This window comes from Coffea eugenioides, chromosome 1, assembly GCF_003713205.1.
Source record: "Coffea eugenioides isolate CCC68of chromosome 1, Ceug_1.0, whole genome shotgun sequence".
Lineage (NCBI taxonomy): Eukaryota > Viridiplantae > Streptophyta > Magnoliopsida > Gentianales > Rubiaceae > Coffea > Coffea eugenioides.
Window position 1 is genome coordinate 26,926,022 of NC_040035.1, and position 22,391 is coordinate 26,948,412.

A 22,391-nucleotide genomic window follows, 5' to 3' on the forward strand; every position below is an offset into this window, starting at 1 on the left:
CAACCAATTGATGCAGTAGACAACCTCTTTTCCCTTCCCCTTATAGTTGTCATTCACTCTCCAGTTTTTTCTTCCCTAAGTAGCATTATCACCAATAGCAGTAGCTTCTTCGTCGGATCCGAACTACTGCCGAAGTTTGACACAACCCAAGTGGTAGAAGGGAGATGGCTACAAACTACAAAGCAGACTGGGGTAACAACCACTGCTTACAAGGGCGTAAAGGGTTACTGGATGAGGAGAGGATACGAGAAACTAGATGGGAACGGTAGTCGACGGAGGAAGAGAAGGGTGGTGGAGTTGGCGACGGAAAACGGGTCAAGCCGGAGGAGGCTGTTCTGGAGGATAAGGTTGACTCCCAGGCTGAAGCTGAAACTAAGATTAAGATTCTCGCCCAAGAAATTTATCCTGGGACGTCGGGATGCCTACATTAATTTGATGACCAAGCTGGCCAGCAGCCGGTTCGTCAACAGCAGGGTGGCCGGATATCCTGGGGAGGGCATCAGCGGGTTTGGGTTGCGCCCGCTCAAAGAGTACGACGAGAAGATGATCGTCGAGATCTACAAGTCTTTGGTGATGGCTCAGGGCCACCAATTGGTGAATCCTGGCGTCGTTGTCGCAGTCGCACCCCCACAAAATTCCCACTCTTCCGACGGTAACTGAATGCTGACAGACTACCAAATTCATCTCATCTCATCGCATCGCATACTTCTGCTGTGCCTATGCCTATCAATGATCAATCAATAAATTCCATCCCTTTAAGAAAACCACCTGCTCGCAAACCCTCCACACACTCCACCCATTAGTAGAAATTTTTGTTTGCCAATCAAATCAATTTTATCTCTTGTAAGCTGTAGTAATTGTTACAGTCAAATGAATACTTCGGTCGTAATAAATTTAAGTCTGCTTTGTAGTTTGTAGTTTTCGTGTGAAAATCAAGTACAAAAGATGAAATCACTTTTATGTCCTTTTTTTTTGGTTTGTAACACTTACACAATCATGCTATAGGAGCATGTTCTCCACATTCCTAATACGCCGTTAAGTGTTTTTATTCTGTCACCGGTTTTACTTAATTGGAACATAATTTGTAGTTTAGAAACTTAAGTGTCCCATTTTGAAGTTCAGGAACTGAAGTGAGATTTCGTGCATAGATTGAGGGGACAAAATGGAATTAACCCATCAAAATATTATCTAAACAGTGGAGTGGAATTGGATTGTGAATTTGAAATCAAATACATCCAAATCTACCCATCCAAACACAGACTTGTAGAGTATAAATGCAAAACCCCATATTATAGTCTTACTGATTTAAAACTCTATTTCTAAACGAAATTAGCAAAAAAAAAAAAAAAGGTTCACAGTTAATTATCTTTTACATGTGAGATATTTTGTGAAAAGGAAAAAAGTGAGATGTGTTGCTCAGAGTAAAATACATCATTATTTCCATTATTTAAAATTTGTGACTTGTAATAATTTTATTTTCTGTCCAATAAAAAGTGATAACGTTTAAAATGCATGGGTAGAACTAGTTGCTAATATATCTGCGAACCAGAATAAATGATTTGTTACTAAAATAGAAATATGAATTTTCTGATCAAATCATCGGACCAAATTAATTTGTTAACTAGGTTAGTGAACTTAATCGAAACTTTTACATAATTTGATGACTAAATATTTCACAACAATCTAGGAACCTTCACATGTTGTTTATCTTTTTATTATTTGAATTATCTAGGAGCCTTCAAGAGGTAGTCCATGCGTAAAATCGATAAATATTCACAATAAGACGGATTTCATAGACATCTACAAAGCTTGGTGGTTTTGTACTAGATGAACATTAGTTTGTAAGATTAATATCTGAAATTACTTTTATTTTTCGAGTAATTCTTAACCTATTAAACACTAACTACTCCAGAGAACATATCCTAGGAATCATTGCCTCCTAACCCAAAAAGACACTTTAAGTTCTACCAGCACAGTCCCGATCAAATTTCAGGTTTGGTTCTTCGAGTTTTTGGTTAGTATCTTTTAAATATGCTTTACCTTGATACCACTTTTTTTTTTTATTTTTTACTAGATGTTGAATGACTCATCTTTGTTTCATCGTTTCATTGTTCTTATTTAGAATTTAAACCCAGAAATTTCAGACATTATTATCTAAGATCATCACCACTTATTTTTTCCTTTTTTGCTGTCACATGCTAATGGTGACGGACAAATTTGTTCCCCTACTTTTCTCAATATATTTTAATCCATGGAAAATGCCTGCAAGAAACCAACCAATTCGACCAAACGGATTGGGAAAAACTTAACTACCCCCAACAAAATAGTTTGGATTTAACAAATTGAAGCTATTTAGTATTTTGTTTCTATGTTTGGATTATCTGATATTTGGAACTTTGGGTTAGACATGAAATTGAGAAGCTTGGGTTAGACATGAAATTGAGAAGGCTAGATTATGATTCAGAAACCTGCATATGATTTTCTTGTTTTCCGTACATCTTCATCTTAAAACACATGGACACTGTTGACCCTTCTTTCTAGTCGACGCTATTAGTTTGATTTGATAATTGATATTTTGCAAGAGCTCTCACATGGCTAGTAGTGGCATAGAGTACCATTCATATAGAGCATTGTAGGGGTGGCAATTCCTGACACGACCCGAAAACACGACACGAACCTAACACGAAATTAATGGGTTTGGGTTGAGGTTTTGGGAGTTCGGGTCAGAATCGGGTCGAACCCGATGAACCCGAAAAGAAAACAGGTCAATTTCGGGTCAACCTGTGGTGACCTGATATGACCCGATGTGACCCGTTTACGAATTAAAACTAATTTAATAAACATAAAAATTATTTTATCTAACTAAACTAAATCATTCTTTTTTTCCAAAGGCATTAATTACTTAATCCTAAATGAATTTATTTAACTTGTGTGAAGTTAAAATTATTATATTTGGGCAAATAATATATGATGTTATTTTTTACTTTTATGTTGTTTTAATTTAAATTATATTTGGTTTGGGATAAAACACTTTTATGGTGTTTAATTTATTTTAGATTTTGTTTGAAATTATTTATTTAAATTTTTATTACTTGATGATGTAATTAATTTTGTGAAAAAATTGATTTTATTAGAAATTACAGTGATAAATTAATAAATTAAAATTAAGTTTCGGGTCATTTCGGGTCGACCCGCCAACCCGCCAACCCGAAATTTTCGGGTTCGTGTCAGGTACCCTGACCCGTTTTGGGTTGGCGGGTCGGGTTCGGGTCAGCAGGTTCTTTGTTATACTTAAGCCTCAACCCGACCCGCCAACCCGAACCCGACCCGTTTGCCACCCCTAGAGCATTGGCATGGTATGGTATACGAGGGACTAGACTGTAAAGTTTAAGGGAAACTCTCCTGGGAGAATAATTATTTTTTTTATAAATTCGTACTTATATGTATAGAGCATTGGCATGGTTTGGTCAATCTGAATTCGGCATTTCATATCCAAAATTCCCTTATTTTTGTCATGTCTAACAAAAATTTGGCTTTCAATTTATTCAGATTGGACAATACTCGCACATACCATCCCATGGAAAGTCCATCGCTGCCCAAAGGAAGTTGAATCATTGTCTCATATTGTTTCATATTTTCTAAACTATTTTAATTTGGTTGTTAGGTGTGTATTACTTTTTATATTGTCATTTTCAATGTTGCAAAATTATTACTATAATTGATTAATACTATGATTAATGTTATCTTATTAATATTATGTTATGGTGTAACAAGGTTGGAAAAGAGTGATTCTACCATAGGAAATATTGCAATCACCGAATATCACTGTATTTTTATGAAAAAGAACAAATAATTGCACAATGAATTACAATTATTCTCAGTTAGCACATATGATTTCACGTAGATTCCAAGTATAGCGTGGATGACTAGACATGAGAAGAAATTTTTTTTTTTAAATTTTCAGCTGATCAAGAGCGTGGATGACTAGACTAGAAGAAATTTTTTTTTAATTTTCTACTGTTCAAGAGGTTAGCTAAGCACAATGGACAAAGTTCAACAAAGAATATTTGATCCCACTTATTTGAAATACATATGTAGGTTTTGACCACCAACCAAAATCAATATTTTATTTTAATGGAATATAGTAGATATAAATTATAGAAACAATATGTGATATTATTTGTCAATATATAAGAACGACAAATGCTATAAAATACAAATATCCTGTTTAATGAGTACAAAACGAAATATTAGGTTTCAAATCCCGATAGGTTTAGAAATAACAGCATATCCCGATAGGCTTAAAAATAACAGCATATATTTCTGATAGACGTAATCTAAAATACCTAGATTTGGTTGTTAACTCTATGAACCAGTAGTAGATAGACTTCAGGTTTGATATTTGCAATTCTGCATACATCCCATTTTCCTGGTCTTTCTCTCTATTAATATCCCGTCTTTCATCAAAAGAAACCTATTTTGTTTCCAAGTAAAATTCTTATCAAAACCCTTCCAAGTCAAAATTGTCTTCTACCAAGAGGAGTTTGTTTCAACACCATGGAGATGGACCAGCAGAATCAGCCGATACGTGAGGTTTTTGGTACATCTCCAAATACTATTCAAAGTCTTCCTCCTCCTTTTAATGAACTACAACAAGAAAAACCATTACTCTTGCCTACATCAAGCACTGAACTACAACAAGAAGAACCATTACTCTTGGCTGGATCAAGCAGCAATGCTTCTTCTAATAATGATGGTGTGAATGAATTTTTTGATGAAGAAGAGGAGTTTATTGATCATGCCTTTTTCGAGTCGTTTCCGCCGGGGTATAGATTTTGTCCCAAGGACGGTGAACTCATTGTTTTTTACCTGAGGAAAAAGATTGCTAAGGACGAATTGCCTCGTAACCAGATTAGACATGTCAATCTCTATCAGCACAGTCCAGATAAGATTTCAGGTTAGTTCGTTTAGGTTTACAGGTCTTGGTTTTTTATTTTTCTTTTATTTATTATTTTGCATGGGACGATATCTTTTAAGCAGCTTTATTCAAAGTTCTTTGTTAGCTTTCAGCCTTTATGATTGCATGGTTCTGTTGTAATCCTGTTGTTGAAATTCTGGATTATTAACTGCCTAACCAATATGGCTTTTTAGTTCTTTTTTTTTTTGTAAGTAATATGGCATTAATTGAACGTTTACTTTGTATATAGAGGAGCAGAAATTATACATAACATAAGAGACTATTACGGTTTCAAGTTCTGGTTTTGTTATTCAGTTTCATGTGTTATTTATTTTAATTCGTTTTATATGATGATATTGATTTTCGTATTTGGTGACTTTACTGTTTCCTCTGCTTCTCTTTTGGTTTTGTGTTCTGCTTTTGGTTCTGTTGTTTTTGTTTATCATGTGGTCTTGTCGTGTATACATTGATAGATGCTGGATTTACTGAAAATGTGTCAATTCGTAAATGCAGTTTTTTGTTTAACTTGTGGTCTTGTTGTGTATACATTGTTAGACGGTTGGATTTATTAAAAATATGTCAATTGACATAATAATAAAATTTTGTACGATAAACCGAACTTAAAATGATTGTTCTGAAAAGCATTTTCTGCAATGAAAAAAAAGTAATGTAACTTTCTTTTGTGTTACATTTTCTGTTAATTACTTAATTACTCCGCAACATGAAATTTGACCACTCCATGCCCTATGAAAACCATTTTTGCGTCAAAAAATCATCTTTATCCTCTGTTATACTATCTATTTGAATGAATATTTTCAAAATAAATTACAATCCAAGTTTGAATCTACCTATTCTTGGGACACCTGTTACACTATCTGTGCTGTTACACTATCTATCTGAATGAATAAATAACAATAAGTTTTCAAATCTCCCTATCCAAATCTACCAATTCTTAGACACAAGTTGTGCCAATCTTTGCATGCTTAACTCGTGACTGATGGCATTGTTTGCCATTGCTTTATGTTCTTGGTTTACATATAATTACCTTATAAACTTGTTAAACTTATCATGCATTCAATAGACTTAAATTTTATGTCTTGGTATTTACTGTAATCTCTTCAGAGAGATATCCACCAATAGGTGAAAAGGAGTGGTACTTTTTCACCCCAAGAAACCGAAAATATCGAAATGGGGAACGACCAAATCGAGCTACTGGAACTGGATATTGGAAGGCTACTGGAGCAGACAAACCTGTCAACCACGACGGTTCCCTGGTGGGATTCAGGAAGGCATTGGTTTTTTATGAAGGAAAACCCCCGAAAGGGGTAAAAACCAACTGGATAATGCACGAATATAGAGTGAAGGAACCTCCAAGAAAGAGATCAAATACAATGGACATGAGGGTATAACTTTTTCTTAGAACTAATAAAATTCTACTTCACGAACTTTTTCTTCTTTTACTAAAATATATGCTGTTGTTTCTGTCTTTGTAGTTGGATGATTTTGTTCTATGCAGGATATACAAGAAAACTGATAAATCCTTCAAAAGCCGACCGCGCAATGAAGATTCTGAAGATCTTGATCAAAACGACTATCCAACTCCCCAAGGGAATGAAAGACTTGATCAAAACAATGCGTATCCTCTAGATATGGACATGGGTAATAGGAATGATCTAGGTGGACTTGACAGGGAGTTGAAAGCATTCGAAGCTTCGTCCGGACTTGTTCAATCTGAATACCACATCGGACTCCATGAAATGTCCAATGTGATGGGAACTTCTTTACTTGCAGACTCCGTTAAGTGCTTCAACAATAATTTCCAGATACCATTTAATTGTGGAGCAAAACCAGTAAATTACAAAGGTTTTGTGTATCCAATGGAGAATGTTTTGACGCCGAAATATTTGAGAGAAGCTCCGGACGTTAAACCAAGAAAGGCTATGTGGAACATTACGAAGGATTATGAGACCTTCAATTTGTCGCCAGAGATTGATTTTGGAACCACTATAGATTTCCCAGATTTGGACAATCTTATGAACAATCGACCATCAAACAGTTGCTTTGAAAACTCAAATAATCCTTTTGATAGTCCACCAATGCCCAGAAGAAGCTGATTGAAATTCTCAAGTCGCAAAACAAGTTTGTCCAGGTTGATATTGAAGTTCTTCATTGGCAAACAATGTGGAAGATTTATGCTCTATAGTTTTTATATTAGCTTAGCTACATAGAGATTTTGAAACTTTGACAGATTTAGGACAAATTTTCCCGTAGTATTCCTTAAGCTAATTTTGAATGTCCACCAATGCCCAAAAGATGCTGATTGAAATTCTCCAGTCTTAAAATAAGTTTGACTCATGTTGATGTTGAAGTTCTTCGCTGACGGCTAAGTGGTTGGTTTGATCGTTTATTGGCACACAGTGTGGAAGATTTATGCTTTATAGTTTTTATATTAGCTTAGCTATATAGATTTTTGAAACTTTGACAGATTTAGGACTAATTTTCTAGTAGTGTTCCTTAAGCTAATGTGTACATATATCTATACTGTATATAAAAATATCATGAGTTTTGGTACTTAGGAGGGTAAGCAAAAAGTTGTCTTAGTTTTCATTATACCCAAACTACCTTCGACTATTAATCACACTCATTATATTTAAATTGTGATAATATTTACGAAAGTGTAACATTAAATTTAAATTATGATAAATAATGATGGTTATTAAGATAAAACATCTAAATATAAAACTCTTTGACTATCATTGCAGTACACTTCAAACTTTACTTTGTATATATATTTTATTTAATACAAATACTATTATCTTTACTAAAAAAAATTTGCTCTTAGAACAAACGAGTCCTTTTTTTTTTTTTTTTTTTTCAGACACAGGGGGTATTTGGGTCTTCGGCCCGACTAATCCCCCTGCGGCCCGAGAGGGGAGGCCCTACCCCCTCGGACGCGGTAGCCCCAGGCAAGACTCGAAACCTGATAAGCGTGGTCTGAAGAGGCGCTTGCTACCAGAAGAGCTAACCCAGGGAGGGCAGAACACATGACTCCTTGCTTGTGCTTTACAAGCAGTGTAAGCAATGTAAGCAGAATTGTGTCTTATTTTTTGTAGTACCTAAACTACCCTCCACAGAATAATTGCAATGCATTTTAATAAGGGTTATTATTACTTTACCTCCTTAAATTATACCATTACTATTAATTTGTGAGGACCCGAAAATTTTCTTAATTTCAAGCCTTTATTTTATTTAATTGCACGCCTTTTCTATATTTTCTTTGTTAGAAAAACTTTCTAGATAATTTTTATGAGTAAATATGGTTTCAAAATCATTTTTCTAGTATAAGTTAGTTCATGAGATTTTAGAAGTGTATAGTAGGCGTGGGATCCGCTAGTGCGGAAAGTTCGGTAAAATTCGGCCAGTTAGGTTAAGTTTCGTATACCGGGATTAATTTAGCAGGTGTTAAGAGATAACTAGAGGTTACTAGATGAATTGGTGTGAGAGGGACAAAAGGATAACCATATATTAATTGAAAGTGACAAGTGTCACTTGGAGATTAAATCTTACTTTTTGACCACTATTCACTCTTTTACCATTTTACCAAATAAATAAAAAATTGACCAAAAATCTCTTCATTTCCAAGCTTCTTGTGGCCGAACTCCTCCAAGGAAAAAGAAAGGAAATCCTCTCCAAATTTATAGCTCCAATCTTGTTCAATCTTCAATTCCAACCGTTTGATCTTGTATTTGCTCCATTAAAACCCTTAAGTGAGTGGTTGTGAGGTGATTAGTGAAGTGGTTTGGAGGATTAAGGTGCTAAGTTGCTCCTTTTCTTGGGTTGTGAAGGTGAGTAACTAAGGGACCTTTCTTTCTTCTCAATAATGTTTGATTATTGACTTATGTGAGATGAAGTGATGGATTAAGGTGTTGTTTCATGACTTTTGGTGAAATTTGGTGCATTTTTCTATTTAATCATGATTTTTCAGTTTTCATATGATTTTTATGGTGTGGCCTTGGATGATGGTTGGAAATGATCTAAAATGAAGCTAGAGGGTGTAAGTTGTGGCTATTTGCGGAAAATTTCCGCATTGAAAGGAAATTTCGGAAGTTAGGGTTTCATTTAACCCCATTCTGTCTGGTACTGTTTCTCCTAGTTAGAGGCCGAATTAGCCTTGGGTTAAAACATGAAAGTTGTATAGGATGGTATTTTGTAGTTACCTACAAAATTTCAGCTCAATCGGAGCAATGTAGCCCATGAAAAGACTGAAATACCCCTGCTGTCCTGTTTCTGTCCGAAACTGAAATTCAGCTTTGGTAATTGGTTAATTTGATTGGGAATACGACTGATTTGGTTGTTTATGTCTTCTTAAGAAATATATCTTGGTATCTTAGCTTTCGGATGGCTTTGGAATCACTTGAATTGGACTTAGGTAGCCTGAGTTATGGTTATTTAACCAGAATGCGGTTTGTTACCTGTTTATGCGGTTCTGGTTTGGTACATTGACATTTTGACCTAGTTTCACTACAAACTGGACTGAATGGCCTTCTTCAACATTGTAGTCCTTTTCCTTAGCTTCGAAACGGTGTAAATTACACCTCAATCTGATAAGGCTTCAGTTGCGTTAATTCCGCTAAGCAACAGCAAACCTGCCTTTTGTTTTCCAACCCAAACTTCGTTTTCGCATATGTCCTAGTTTGATTTTGCACTTATACGTTCCATATGATTTTACTCTAGTGATATGTGGATTCGGTTTATGACTCGTATTCGAGCCTTATGGTGGCTCTAATTAAAGTGTTTGATAGCTTGTGATTTGTGGATGTTGAGGTTTGGTTGGAAAGTAAAGAAAGACAAGGGAAATGCTGTCAAAATTTTCGTGGAGCTTCTGCACAGTCTCGGGAAATTTACTATATCTTGATGTAGGAATGTCGGAATTGAGTTCCGTTTGTTGCGTTTTAAACTAGATTCATAGGGTTATAAAACATGTAAATTTAAGACCCTGTTTATGTCTGTACCATTTATGGTGATTTTTCAAAGTTGACTGAAATATTATACCTGTTCTGTCTTTCACTGGATAAAGCAGCAACTTGAAGCTTGAATTTGACTGACTTGCATTCTGAATTTTATGAGGGTGTTTTCTGGAAAGTTATAGCCCTTTGAATGTATTTTCCAACGGTATAACTTTTACTAATTTTAGACTTACAAAACTTGAGATATGATTTTTCATATAGGGTTGCGCGAAACTAGAAAATCCTGTTTTCCTAGTATCGATCTTACTTTCATTTTCTACTTCAAATTTGAAGTTGGTCAGTCATTGTAGGTAGGGTTTTGAGGTTGTTCATGCCTTTAGGACTAATCGTTATCTTTTCACTCCAAAGTCACCTCTTCGCTTTACATTAATGGTTCATTTGGATAGGCACCTGACTTGTAATCAAGTTTTACTTGCGAATTCCACTTATTAGGTTTTGGAGTCCAGTCTTAAATGTTTGCCTTGATTGTTCTAGGAGGTGCCGGCGAGTAAAGCCACACTTGGGAAAGAAACTTTCGAAATTATCCTTGTTTGATCAGGTGAGTGCACCACTCCCCTGAATTATTGTTGAACTGGTTTCCTGTACTTGCAAATTGCTAGTTGAATCTCTTTCCTAACTGTTTATCTTGTATGAGACGAGGGTGTACTTTATCACACTCGTTCTCTTGCCTGTACTGAACGAACTGGAATCTATTACTTGTACTTGTTATGTACTTGAACTTGTTATGATGTCGTTTGGAAGAGTATCCAACGACCTTCCTGTTAAACCTGAGCTCAACCTCATGGAGAGTTAATTAAATCGAGCCAGCGTGGGTTTGGTCGAGATATTTGACAATCCATGGGTGCCTGTTCTTGGGGCAATCTTTGGGTATTGAGACTCTTGATTCCGGTATACTCGAGTATTACCATTCCTATTCCTGTTTGGCGTTCGGGCCCGGTAAGGGGTGTGTTTGGTGAACGAGATTTTGGCGTTAAAGTGGTGTTCTACGGGACTGGTTCCTTCATTTGAACGTTGACGGAGGGTCAACGAGGCTGGATCAAGTATTGCAACGGGGATTTGGCTCCTGAGAGCCACCTGTATCCTTTACATTGTGGTTTTCTTTCATCTCTTGTATTTGATGTGAATATGTGCCTTAAAAGTGATTTTTCATGAGTTCTACTGTTCCTACCATTTATACTTTTGGTACCTCATTGAGCTTTTAGCTCTCCCCGTCCCGTTATCCTTGTTTTCCTTACAGGGAACCATCTTTTGGACCAATGATCATTTTGAAGAATGAATTGAGCCTGTATAAACACCCTTTTATATAGCTCCATGGAAGTTGGAAACCCTAAATGTATCTTAATACAATGTTTCCTTTTGGTTTGTAAACTTACTATATATTTGGGCATGTATATTCTCTCATGTTAAACAAAGTGTACTGGTACTGGGATGGATTGTGATGTAGCAGCGGCTCTTCCATTTCGTTTTGATTTTCGTGGGAACGCTGTACCAAAGATTGATTGTATCTTTTACTTTGGCTCATTTGGTTCTGAATGTTACCTTTTTGAAGTTCTTTTGAGCGTTTGGAAGGGTTTATGTCTGTTCCGGATCCGTAGTCCCGGCGAGAGTTGGGCAGGCGGTCCACCAAACCCTTTGGTTCGCCTTAGGGTGAGGTGGGGCTGTCACAGGTGGTATCAAAGCTGCTTCGCGTGGTCTCTGCGCGGAGTGAGTTTGGGCCAAGTGGTGTTATGGTCCCGATTCCGTGAATGTGTACGAATGTATAAGTGCTCTTTGAGCATAAGCTATGGATCGTGAAGTATTATAAGATATAAACCTTTATCATGGTGCTTTGGGATAGTAGATCTGTAGGTCATGTAAAAATCTTGATTGTAGATGAATTACTCTTGGGATTGGCCAGCCCGAGTTGTGAAGTTATCTTATTTTGGGATTCTTGTACCCGACTATTAAATAGTTAAGAGCCTAGGTTAGAAATGACTTGGGCAGACTTGAAATTTGATTCTATGGAACGTCATGTGATGTGTTAGGGTTTCTTTACGGATGAGGTTACAGATTCGTTAGCTAAGAAGGATACTCAATTTGACTGTGAGAAGGAAGTAGAAAAATTTTGTATTCCGAAGAAGGCGATGATAAGGAAATTCGAGGACGAAATTCTTCTAAGGGGGAGAGAGTGTGAGGACCCGGAAATTTTCTTATTTTCAAGCCTTTATTTCATTTAACTGCACGCCTTTTCTATATTTTCTTTGTTAGAAAAATTTTCTAGATAATTTTTATGAGTAAATATAGTTTCAAAATCATTTTTCTAGTATAAGTTAGTTCATGAGATTTTAGAAGTGTATACCAGGCGTGGGACCCGCTAGTGCGGAAAGTTCGGTAAAATTCGGGCAGTTAGGTTAAGTTTTGTATACCGGGATTAATTTAGCAGGTGTTAAGAGATAACTAGAGGTTACTAGATGACTTGGTATGAGAGGGACAAAAGGATAACCATGTATTAAATGAAAGTGACAAGTGTCACTTGGAGATCAAGTCTTACTTTTTGACCACTATTCACTCTTTTACCATTTTACCAAATAAATCAAAAATTGACCAAAAATCTCTTCATTTCCAAGCTTCTTGTGGCCGAACTCCTCCAAGGAAAAAGAAAGGAAATCCTCTCCAAATTTCTAGCTCCAATCTTGTTCAATCTTCAATTCCAACCGTTTAATCTTGTATTTGCTCCATAAAAACCCTTAAGCGAGTGGTTGTGAGGTGATTAGTGAAGTGGTTTGGGGGATTAAGGTGCTAAGTTGCTCCTTTTCTTGGGTTGTGAAGGTGAGTAACTAAGGGACCTTTCTTTCTTCTCAATAATGTTTGATTATTGACTTACGTGAGATGAAGTGATGGATTAAGGTGTTGTTTCATGACTTTTGGTGGAATTTGGTGCATTTTTCTATTTAATCATGATTTTTCTGTTTTCATATGATTATTATGGTGTGGCCTTGGATGATGGTTGGAAATGATCTAAAATGAAGCTAGAGGGTGTAAGTTGTGGCTATTTGCGGAAAATTTTCGCATTGAAAGGAAATTTCGGAAGTTAGGGTTTCATTTAACCCCATTCTTCCTGGTACTGTTTCTCCTAGTTAGAGATCAAATTAGCCTTGGGTTAAAACATGAAAGTTGTATATGATGGTATTTTATAGTTGCCTACAAAATTTCAACTCAATCGGAGTAACGTAGCCTGTGAAAAGACTGAAATACCCCTGCTATCCTGTTTCTGTCCGAAACTGAAATTCAGCTTTGGTAATTGGTTAATTTGATTGGGAATACGACTGATTTGGTTGTTAATATCTTCTTAAGAAATATAGCTTGGTATCTTAGCTTTAGGATGGCTTTGGAATCACTTGAATTGGACTTAGGTAGCCTGAATTATGGTTATTTAACCAGAATGCGGTTTGTTAACCTGTTTATGCGGTTCTGGTTTGGTACATTGACATTTTGACCTAGTTGCACTACAAACTGGACTGAGTGGCCTTCTTCAACATTGTAGTCCTTTTCCTTAACTTCGAAACGATGTAAATTACACCTCAATCCGACAAGGATAACTTCAGTTGCGTGAATTCCGCTAAGCAACAACAAACCTGCCTTTTGTTTTCCAACCCAAACTTTGTTTTCGCATATGTCCTAGTTTGATTTTGCACTTATACATTCCATATGATTTTACTCTAGTGATATGTGGATTTGGTTTATGACTCGTATTCGAGTCTTATTGTAGCGCTAATTAAAGGTGTTTGATAGCTTGTGATTTGTGGGTGTTGAGATTTGGTTGGAAAGTAAAGAAAGACAAGGGAAATGCTGTCAAAATTTTCGCGGAGCTTCTGTACAGTCTCGGGAAATTTACTATATCTTGATGTAGGAATGTCGGAATTCAATTCCATTTGTTGCGTTTTAAACTAGATTCATAGGGCTATAAACCGTGTAAATTTCAGACCCTGTTTATGTCTGTACCATTTATGGTGATTTTTCAAAGTTGACTAAAATATTGTACCTGTTCTGTCTTTCACTGGATAAAGCAGCAACTTGAGGCTTGAATTTGATTGACTTGCGTTCTGAATCTTATGAGGTGTTTTCTGGAAAGTTATAGCCCTTTGAATGTATTTTCCAACGGTATAATTTTTACTAATTTTGGACTTACAAAACTTGAGATATGATTTTTCATATAGGGTTGTGCGAAACTGGAAAATCCTGTTTTCCTAGTATCGATCTTACTTTCATTTTCTACTTCAAATTTGAAGTTGGTCAGTCATTGTAGGTAGGGTTTTGAGGTTGTTCATGCCTTTAGAACTAATCGTTATCTTTTCACTCCAAAGTCACCTCTTCGTTTTACATTAATGGTTCATTTGGATAGGCACCTGACTTGTAATCGAGTTTTATTTGCGAATTACACTTATTAGGTTTTGGAGTCCAGTCTTAAGTGTTTGCCTTGATTGTTCTAGGAGGTGCCGGCGAGTAAAGCCACACTTGGGAAAGAAACTTTCAAAATTATCCTTGTTTGATCAGGTGAGTGCACCACTCCCCTAAATTATTGCTGAACTGGTTTCCTGTACTTGCAAATTGCTAGTTGAATGTCTTGCCTGACTGTTTATCTTGTATGAGACGAGGGTGTACTTTATCACACTCGTTCTCTTGCCTGTACTGAACGAACTGGAATCTATTACTTGTACTTGTTATGTACTTGAACTTGTTATGATGTCGTTTGGAAGAGTATCCAACGACCTTCCTGTTAAACCTGAGCTCAACTTCAGAAGAGTTAATTAAATCGAGCCAGCGTGGGCTTGGTCGAGATATTTGACAATCTATGGGTGCCTGTTCCTGGGGGAATCTTTGGGTATTGAGACTCTTGATTCCGGTATACTCGAGTATTACCATTCCTGTTTCTGTTTGGCGTTCGGGCTCGGTAAGGAGTATGTTTGGTGAACGGGATTTTGGCGTTAAAGTGGTGTTCTACGGGACTGGTTCCTTCATTTGAACGTTGACGGAGGGTCAACGAGGCTGGATCAAATATTGCAACGGGGATTTGGCTCCTGAGAGCCACCTGTATCCTTTACATTGTGGTTTTCTTTCATCTCTTGTATTTGATGTGAATATGTGCCTTAAAAGTGATTTTTCATGAGTTCTACTGTTCCTACCATTTATACTTTTGGTACCTCATTGAGCTTTTAGCTCTTCCCGTCCCGTTATCCTTGTTTTCCTTACAGGGAACCATCTTTTGGACCAATGATCATTTTGAAGAATGAATTGAGCCTGTATAAACACCCTTTTATATAGCTCCATGGAAGTTGGAAACCCTAAATGTATCTTAATACAATGTTTCCTTTTGGTTTGTAAACTTACTATATATTTGGGCATGTATATTCTCTCATGTTAAACAAAGTGTACTGGTACTGGGATGGATTGTGACGTAGCAGCGGCTCTTCCATTTCGTTTTGATTTTCGTGGGAACGCTGTACCAAAGATTGATTGTATCTTTTACTTTGGCTCATTTGGTTCTGAATGTTACCTTTTTGAAGTTCTTTTTAGCGTTTGGAAGGGTTTATGTCTGTTCCAGATCCGTAGTCCCGACGAGAGTTGGGCAGGCGGTCCGCCAAACCTTTTGGTTCGCCTTAGGGTGAGGTGGGGCTGTCACATAATTTACTCCCTAATGTTATCTTTTAGTCACTTCATCCCATAGGTAATTCAACTCAGTATATTAATAAATTTTTGATAGAAACACCCTTTTATTTTATAACATTACTACATTGTTATTATCACTTTATCCCTTTAAATTATAGTTCTAAAATCGCTTTACTCTCTAAATATTTTACCTTATCGTTAATCTAAAAAGTATGTTAAAAAATGTTTAAATGTATTTACCTTTTTTATATATAATTAAAAATAAAAAAGTTGGAATAATTATTCTTCCTTTTTTTCACTCTAAGATTCCAAAAACATAAAAATAAAAGGGTTTTATCAAATTTCTTTTTTCACACTTACTAATACTTGGAAAAGAAAAGGAGATAGGACATAAGAAAATAGAAAATTAGATTTTACAAAGAAAGAAAATAAGAAAGAATCTAATATTATCGTATTACTTTAATGTTCTCGGGATTGAAATTGGGTAATAAACATAAAACTAAAGTAATTTTAAAATAATAAAAATATTGAATTCTTTCTTGTTTGTATTAAAAAAAAATTGAGCTATTTGTCTTCCTCCCCTATTTTGTCTATTTTTTTTTCAATATTAATAAGATTGCCAAAAAGAAAGAGATTAATGTTTTAACTTTTTCTTGATACTAAAAAGGAGAAGAGCTACTCTAAAGTTTCTATTTTTTTTATTATACAAAAAAATGGGTGCTATCTTCCAAAGTTTGTCAACTTATTAAGTTGGTTTAATGGTGGAATAAATTGCCTAAAAAATATATCTAGTAAATTGATAATAAGGTTATAGTTTATGAGGATAAAATGATAATAATTTTAAAAGTTAGACATGTCTTATCACTTGAATCAATAAACTCCATTAAGTTTGACCATTAGTCTTGGGAGTAAAATGACTAAAAAATAACGTTAAGGGAGAAATTGATAATGACGCCAAACATTAAGTGGATAAAGTGATAATAACCATTTTAATAATGACGAATAAATGAATACCAATCATGTTAATTGGTGAATACGAAAGTTATCTATAACTGAAATAGCATAATGAAACAATTAAAATCCATCATTAAGAGCAAGCAAACAAACTAAAAAAGATCCCTAAAACTGAAAACCAATAATCAAATGACATAAAGTGAACAAACAAATCAATCGAAATAATGAAAAGGACAACTTAAATGACACCAAAAAGAACGTTAGAGTGCCCTTAATATAAAGAAGGCTAAGTTGCTTGTGTTTAATTTGTTTGGTGAGATTAGAATGAAAGAAGAAGAAGGGAAAAAAGATAGAAGCCATCTCCAACAGAGGAGGTAAAGAAGAAGGGAAAAAAGATTAGAATGAAACATACTCTTAACTTTAACTATCTAAACTGTCTTGTGTGTAAAATTTGGTAGTGTCAATTTGTGGTTAATTTGTCATCTAAGAAATATCCACAATGTCATTTTTGGTAAACAAAGAAATCTTTAAGAAGTCATTTAGATGTAGAATTGCTAGATCAAAATGCATTGAAAAATAATGGGCCACAATCATAACTATAAACTTTGGTGAATGTAAGCATATGAAGAGTGGTGTAAACTATATGAAAATAACTCCATATGCTTATGATACAAAATTTGCTAAGTGTGGTTCTCTCTAAATTTATGTATCATGTGTTTATCATTTACATTTCCTCACTTTAAAATATCCCATATTACTCTCTTTATTGTTCTAATGTATTACTCATATTACTGTTATCCTCATATAATAGTAGTTTCATCGTCTCAATGTTATATTGGTATCACTTCTGAAGGCTAGATTTATAAATTGTAACTCAACAAATTTTGTTTTATATTTTGGCACACAAGATATGCGATCTCTACCCAAAAATAGTTACACCATTAATTATTGTTCTTGAAAGCTAGACCCATATGCTTATGATACAAAATTTGCTAAGTGTGGTTCTCTCTAAATTTATCATGTGTTTATCATTTACATTTCCTCACTTTAAAATATCCCACGTTACTCTCTCTATTGTTCTAATGTATTACTCATATTATAACTGCTATCCTCATATAATAGTAGTTTCAATGTTATATTGGTATCACTTCTGAAGGCTAGATTTATAAATTGTAACTCAATAAATTTTGTTTTATATTTTGGCACACAAGATATGTGATCTCTACCCAAAAATAGTTACACCATTGATTATCGTTCTTGAAAGCTAGACCGAGAAATTGTAACTTCACAAATTTTGCTTCATATATTTTGACAAGAATACTATATCATAATTTACCATACTTTCTTTGTGTACAGAGAGATGACATATACTCTATAACTAGTAGAAAGAAAAAATACTATGGTGTTAATAATTAACATTAATTTTGTAAAATACTTTAGTGCAAAAAATATAAAAAAATTTAAAAAATATATATAATCACATGCAAAGCACATGTAATATTACTAGTATATATGTATACATACACACATTAAAAGTATGAGTCTTGACATTGTAGAGTGTAAGCACTCTTTGATCTTACTTTTTATTGTGCCTATATTAAGCTCCGTGCCTCTTGGTTCTTTAAATAAGATTTATTGCAATTTAATTGTAGTAGTAATTAAAAGTATGAAACATTCCAAATGATTAAATCTCAATAATGTTGGTAATTAAAATGAAAAACTACTTGTTAAAACTATTTTTCTTACTCGAAATAGTGTGACTAATTGCATTAGCCACAGTTTTAAGATTATAAAAAATATCAATGTCAAAAAATAGAAGTTTTTAGAACAAAAGAGAAAGATATAAGAAGAAAAGTGTCCATATTCATTTGGAGAATCTTAATATGAATATCATGAGACAGATGCATAGTTGTATGCTGCTTATCAATATGAAGAAATACAAAATCAAAAGCAAAAATAAAAGAATCCAGCTATTTCTATCAATTGAGTTTCAATTGACAACTAAATAACCAATCTAAGATGATTGAGTACTATTACTCATTTACATTTTTTATTAACCTCAATAACACTTAGAAAAAATGTAAATAATCCAAATTCAACAATGCACCATGCATTATTCAATTCAAATTCATAAAAAAATTGAAAAGTTCAACCGAGAAGATATGAAGTAGAATAATTAAATATTCATGTGAATTTGGATATGAGCATGGTTCATGTATTTTGTTCTTCTGTTGATCCTTGTGGGATATACGTCCTTCAATGTCTAGAAAGTGCAGATCTGGAACCTAACCCACATGATGTTGAGGCCTAGTTGTTTCCGAAAGTTGTAATTTGCCCATATTGATACCAATCAATTGGTCTGTGTGGTTTGAAACGTTATGAAATGTATGGGATCCTTTTGGAATTCCATAAATAACTTCCTCACAGCATCAATCCTGAGAATGTAGTGCCTGTCGTGGCATCCATTTTGGTGTAGCAAGTAATAGCCAATGGAACTCATGGAGTTTTGGAGATAAGCGGACAAAGATTTGTGATACTCTATGATACGTCAATCGCAACAATAAGGGAGTACTATTTTCTTTATCTTGGTTTCCCTTTTTATACATTAAGGACAATGTGTGTTAAGTGTGGGGGGGGGGAGAGAATTGAGATTATACATGTTAGTTTTGATTGACTTGTGATGGAAATGATTTGGATTTGCCTTGGAAATATTTCTTGTACTTTAATTTGGTCAAAACTAGGTTTGTTGTCAGGGAGTTTTATCAATTTATAAGAGAAAACTCTGCCAAAATTTTTGCAAAATCTTATCCAAAATTACAAATTTGCCCCAAAAAATTTCAAAATTTTCAATTTTATCCAAAGGGCAACAAGTTCCATACCATCAGTAATTCAAATTCCTTCTACTTTTGAGATAAATTTGTGTGACTTGAAAACTTCATTTATCATTTAATTTGGAAATGACTATTATGTGATTATAATTTGTACATTTATAGGAAAGTATATCTTGTAAAGTGGAGAAAATTATGCCAATATTTTGCAAATATGATGAAATTTCTTCTCTTTACTTGATTTTACATAGTTAAACAATAAATATGGTCAATAAGTGCAATACTTTTCTCATGATTATCCTTTTGAGGGAATGTTTATTATCTTTACTTTAAAAAAATGAAAAAGAAAAAAAAAGAAGAAAAGAAAAGAGAATAAAAGTTTGTAAGTCCCAAAGACAACCAAGAGGGGGGGGGTGAATTGGGTTGATTAAAATCTTGACCAAATTTATGCACTTTTTCTTTAATAAAAATTTACCTTCTTTTCTAGTAACGCTCAACCAAGTAGATTAGAAGACAATAGCAATATTGATCAGAAAAGCAAGTTTATATAAGCAATGAGAATTTTATTAAACAAAAAGTAAAATAGGAAATCAAACCAATTGTCTACCAAGCTATCCTCAAACTTGAAGACCAATCACAAGGTTGAGCAACTTCTCTTTGATGAAATATGATCAACTAGATGTACAATGGAGGGAGCACTTCCTCCTTGCCCTAAGCCACACTTAGTCAAGCTAAGAAGTTTTACAAACACTCAGATAACCCTCAACAAAGCTACACTAATGAAACTTTCAACCACAAGAGAAAAGCTCACCAGAAGTTCACACCACTTAGAGAACAAATCTAACTTTGGAGACTATTTTCTAGCTAAAATATCTCTTGAGATCTTGTAGACCAAGTGTGCAAAAGTCCTTCCTTCGTTCAGAACAGTTTGTTTTTAAAAGGGAACAGAAATGGGCTTCATTAAAGTTTCCAACGGATAGAAGGCAGATGAAGAGTCAGCTAGCCGTTGGGGCTTTCGGACGTCCGACGATCAAATTATCGTCCGAACCAATCGTCCGAAAAACAGCCGAATTGAAGTTCGGACGTCCGATGGAATTTTATCGTCCGAGCTTCAGTGTTCGAACGTCGTCCAGAGAGTTATCAAATCTTCGAGGAATTTTTAGGACGTCCGATGATCTTGATGTTCGTCCGAAGCATGCGTCCGATCCTTCAGGACGTCCGATGCTTCCTTGCGAGCGTCCGACAGTGTCTTGGCAGAGAGTCATCAAAGCTTTGTGGAATTTTTAGGACGTCCGACACGATTGTCGCGCCCCACTTTTCGAATGAATTGGGTGAACGTGAGTGATGTGTGTGTGAAGTGTGGTGTGAACGTGTGCAAAATGAAAAGTAAAAAGGCCATGGGACTTTGGAAAGCGACGATTTGGCCAAATGAAATTTTAAAAAGGGTTTTTAAAATATGAAAACGGAGTCGCCACTTGGTATAGATTTGGGGTGTACCAAGTCACCCAAAAAGTGTTTTTTAAAGACAAAGTAGTAAAACCCTTTTTAAAACGACTCCTAGTCCACGTAAGCCAAAGAAAAAGGTTCGGGGGTCACGTTTGACAAAGGGGAAGGCAATGATAGAATCCAAGGCACCCCTTTGACCTAGCCAAGGCTAGTTGCGCGACTCAAACCAATTTTTCCTAATTTTTCTACCCAAGGTATGTATCGCGTATTGGATATGTCTATATGAATGCAAAAACCTAGACCTAGGGGGATTGGGGGAAATTTCTCTTCAAAGGTTGAGTGGTGCCAATCACATTAATTGTGAAGCCCAATAATGATCCTTTTGGAGAGGTCACACCTAAACCTAAATGACGTGAAAAATGAGTGGAATGCATGCCATGTGAAAGTGTGAGTTTGTGTGAAGTGAGAAAAATGATAAAAGTAATAAGATAAGAGTGAAGGTGTGCAAATGTAGATGAAAGTACTCGTGTGCGAGTGAAGATAAAATGTTCGTGTGCAAGTGGAGACAAAAAGTGTTCGTGTGCAAGTGGAGACAAAAAAAGTGTTCGTGTGCAAGTGAAGGTGATAAAAAGGTGCATGTGTGCAAATGAGACAAAAGTGAAAGTGTAATGATAGAGTGGATTGAGAATGCATGAGCCTAGGGAATTCATGCATATTGGGTATGGGGAGACCTAAATCGTGACTCAATTTGCCCTTTGATAGAGGGAATACAAGCGTGCTAAGGCTTAGAAAAAGCCACACTCGTCTATATCCCATATTTAAGGGGACTCTCACGCAAATGTACCCTATAACTAGTATGAGATGCAAAAATCCTAAAATGAGGGGAAAAGGGGCTCGAGGAGCATGCCAGATGATAAAACTAAGGAAAAATGCATGATATGTAGTGAACAAGCAAATGATGTGCTAACGAGGGGAAATCCCTAAGGGTCTAGCGTTGGACTAGCCCATTCTATGAATTCCGACTAGCGTTGGACTAGCGGAAACGTACATTCATCCATTCCATTCATTCATGGCTATGAAAGCAAGTAGACATGCCAAAACACTCGTAAACACATAGCACATAACACTTAACATGCCCGGCTAGATGCAAGAGCCTAATAAAGCAATTAAACATGTAGCAACAAAAACAAGCAACCAAGGGAAAGGGGAAATGGACCAAATGCTCTCCGAGCACTATCTATTACAAGCCAAGAGGTGTACACATACCCCATAAAAACTTAAATAAAAGTAAAAAGCAAGTAAATGCACGCAGGGAGGTAAGGAAAGCGAAGTAGACATGCATATTCACATAACACGTAGGAGCACGTAGGGTCAAATGAAGTGCAAATGAGGGATAGAGTGTACCTCCCTTGAAGCGACGCCCTAACGTAGTGAAATTACTAATTTACCCTCCAAAATAATAAACAGGTCAAGGTACCACTTAAATTATCGAATAATCACACGAAACAACCATTAAACACAAACAAATGGAAA

The 22,391-nt window shown here is 35.3% G+C and overlaps 2 protein-coding genes across 2 annotated transcripts; both read left to right on the plus strand.

Annotated features, from left to right (window-relative positions):
* Nucleotides 1-231: 231 nt before the first annotated feature.
* On the plus strand, nt 232-660 carry LOC113769551. The gene has a single exon (XM_027314028.1). It carries the CDS (start codon nt 232-234, stop codon nt 658-660), a length of 429 nt encoding a protein of 142 aa, XP_027169829.1.
* Nucleotides 661-4,557: 3,897 nt separating this feature from the next.
* Nucleotides 4,558-7,071, plus strand: LOC113769559 (NAC domain-containing protein 55-like). The gene is made up of 3 exons (XM_027314041.1): nt 4,558-4,957; nt 6,080-6,360; nt 6,451-7,071. The coding sequence occupies exons 1-3, from the start codon at nt 4,558-4,560 to the stop codon at nt 7,069-7,071; spliced, it is 1,302 nt and encodes a 433-aa protein (XP_027169842.1).
* The last annotated feature ends 15,320 nt before the right edge of the window (nt 7,072-22,391 follow it).

What these genes read in the sequence shown, in the direction of transcription:
- LOC113769551 (XM_027314028.1), top strand. Translation starts at nt 232, where the DNA reads ATGAGGAGAGGATACGAGAAACTAGATGGGAACGGTAGTCGACGGAGG.
- LOC113769559 (XM_027314041.1), top strand. Translation starts at nt 4,558, where the DNA reads ATGGAGATGGACCAGCAGAATCAGCCGATACGTGAGGTTTTTGGTACA. An exon ending in CAGTCCAGATAAGATTTCAG is followed by an intron (nt 4,958 to 6,079) that starts GTTAGTTCGTTT and finishes TAATCTCTTCAG; the next exon opens with AGAGATATCCACCAATAGGT. An exon ending in CAAATACAATGGACATGAGG is followed by an intron (nt 6,361 to 6,450) that starts GTATAACTTTTT and finishes CTGTCTTTGTAG; the next exon opens with TTGGATGATTTTGTTCTATG.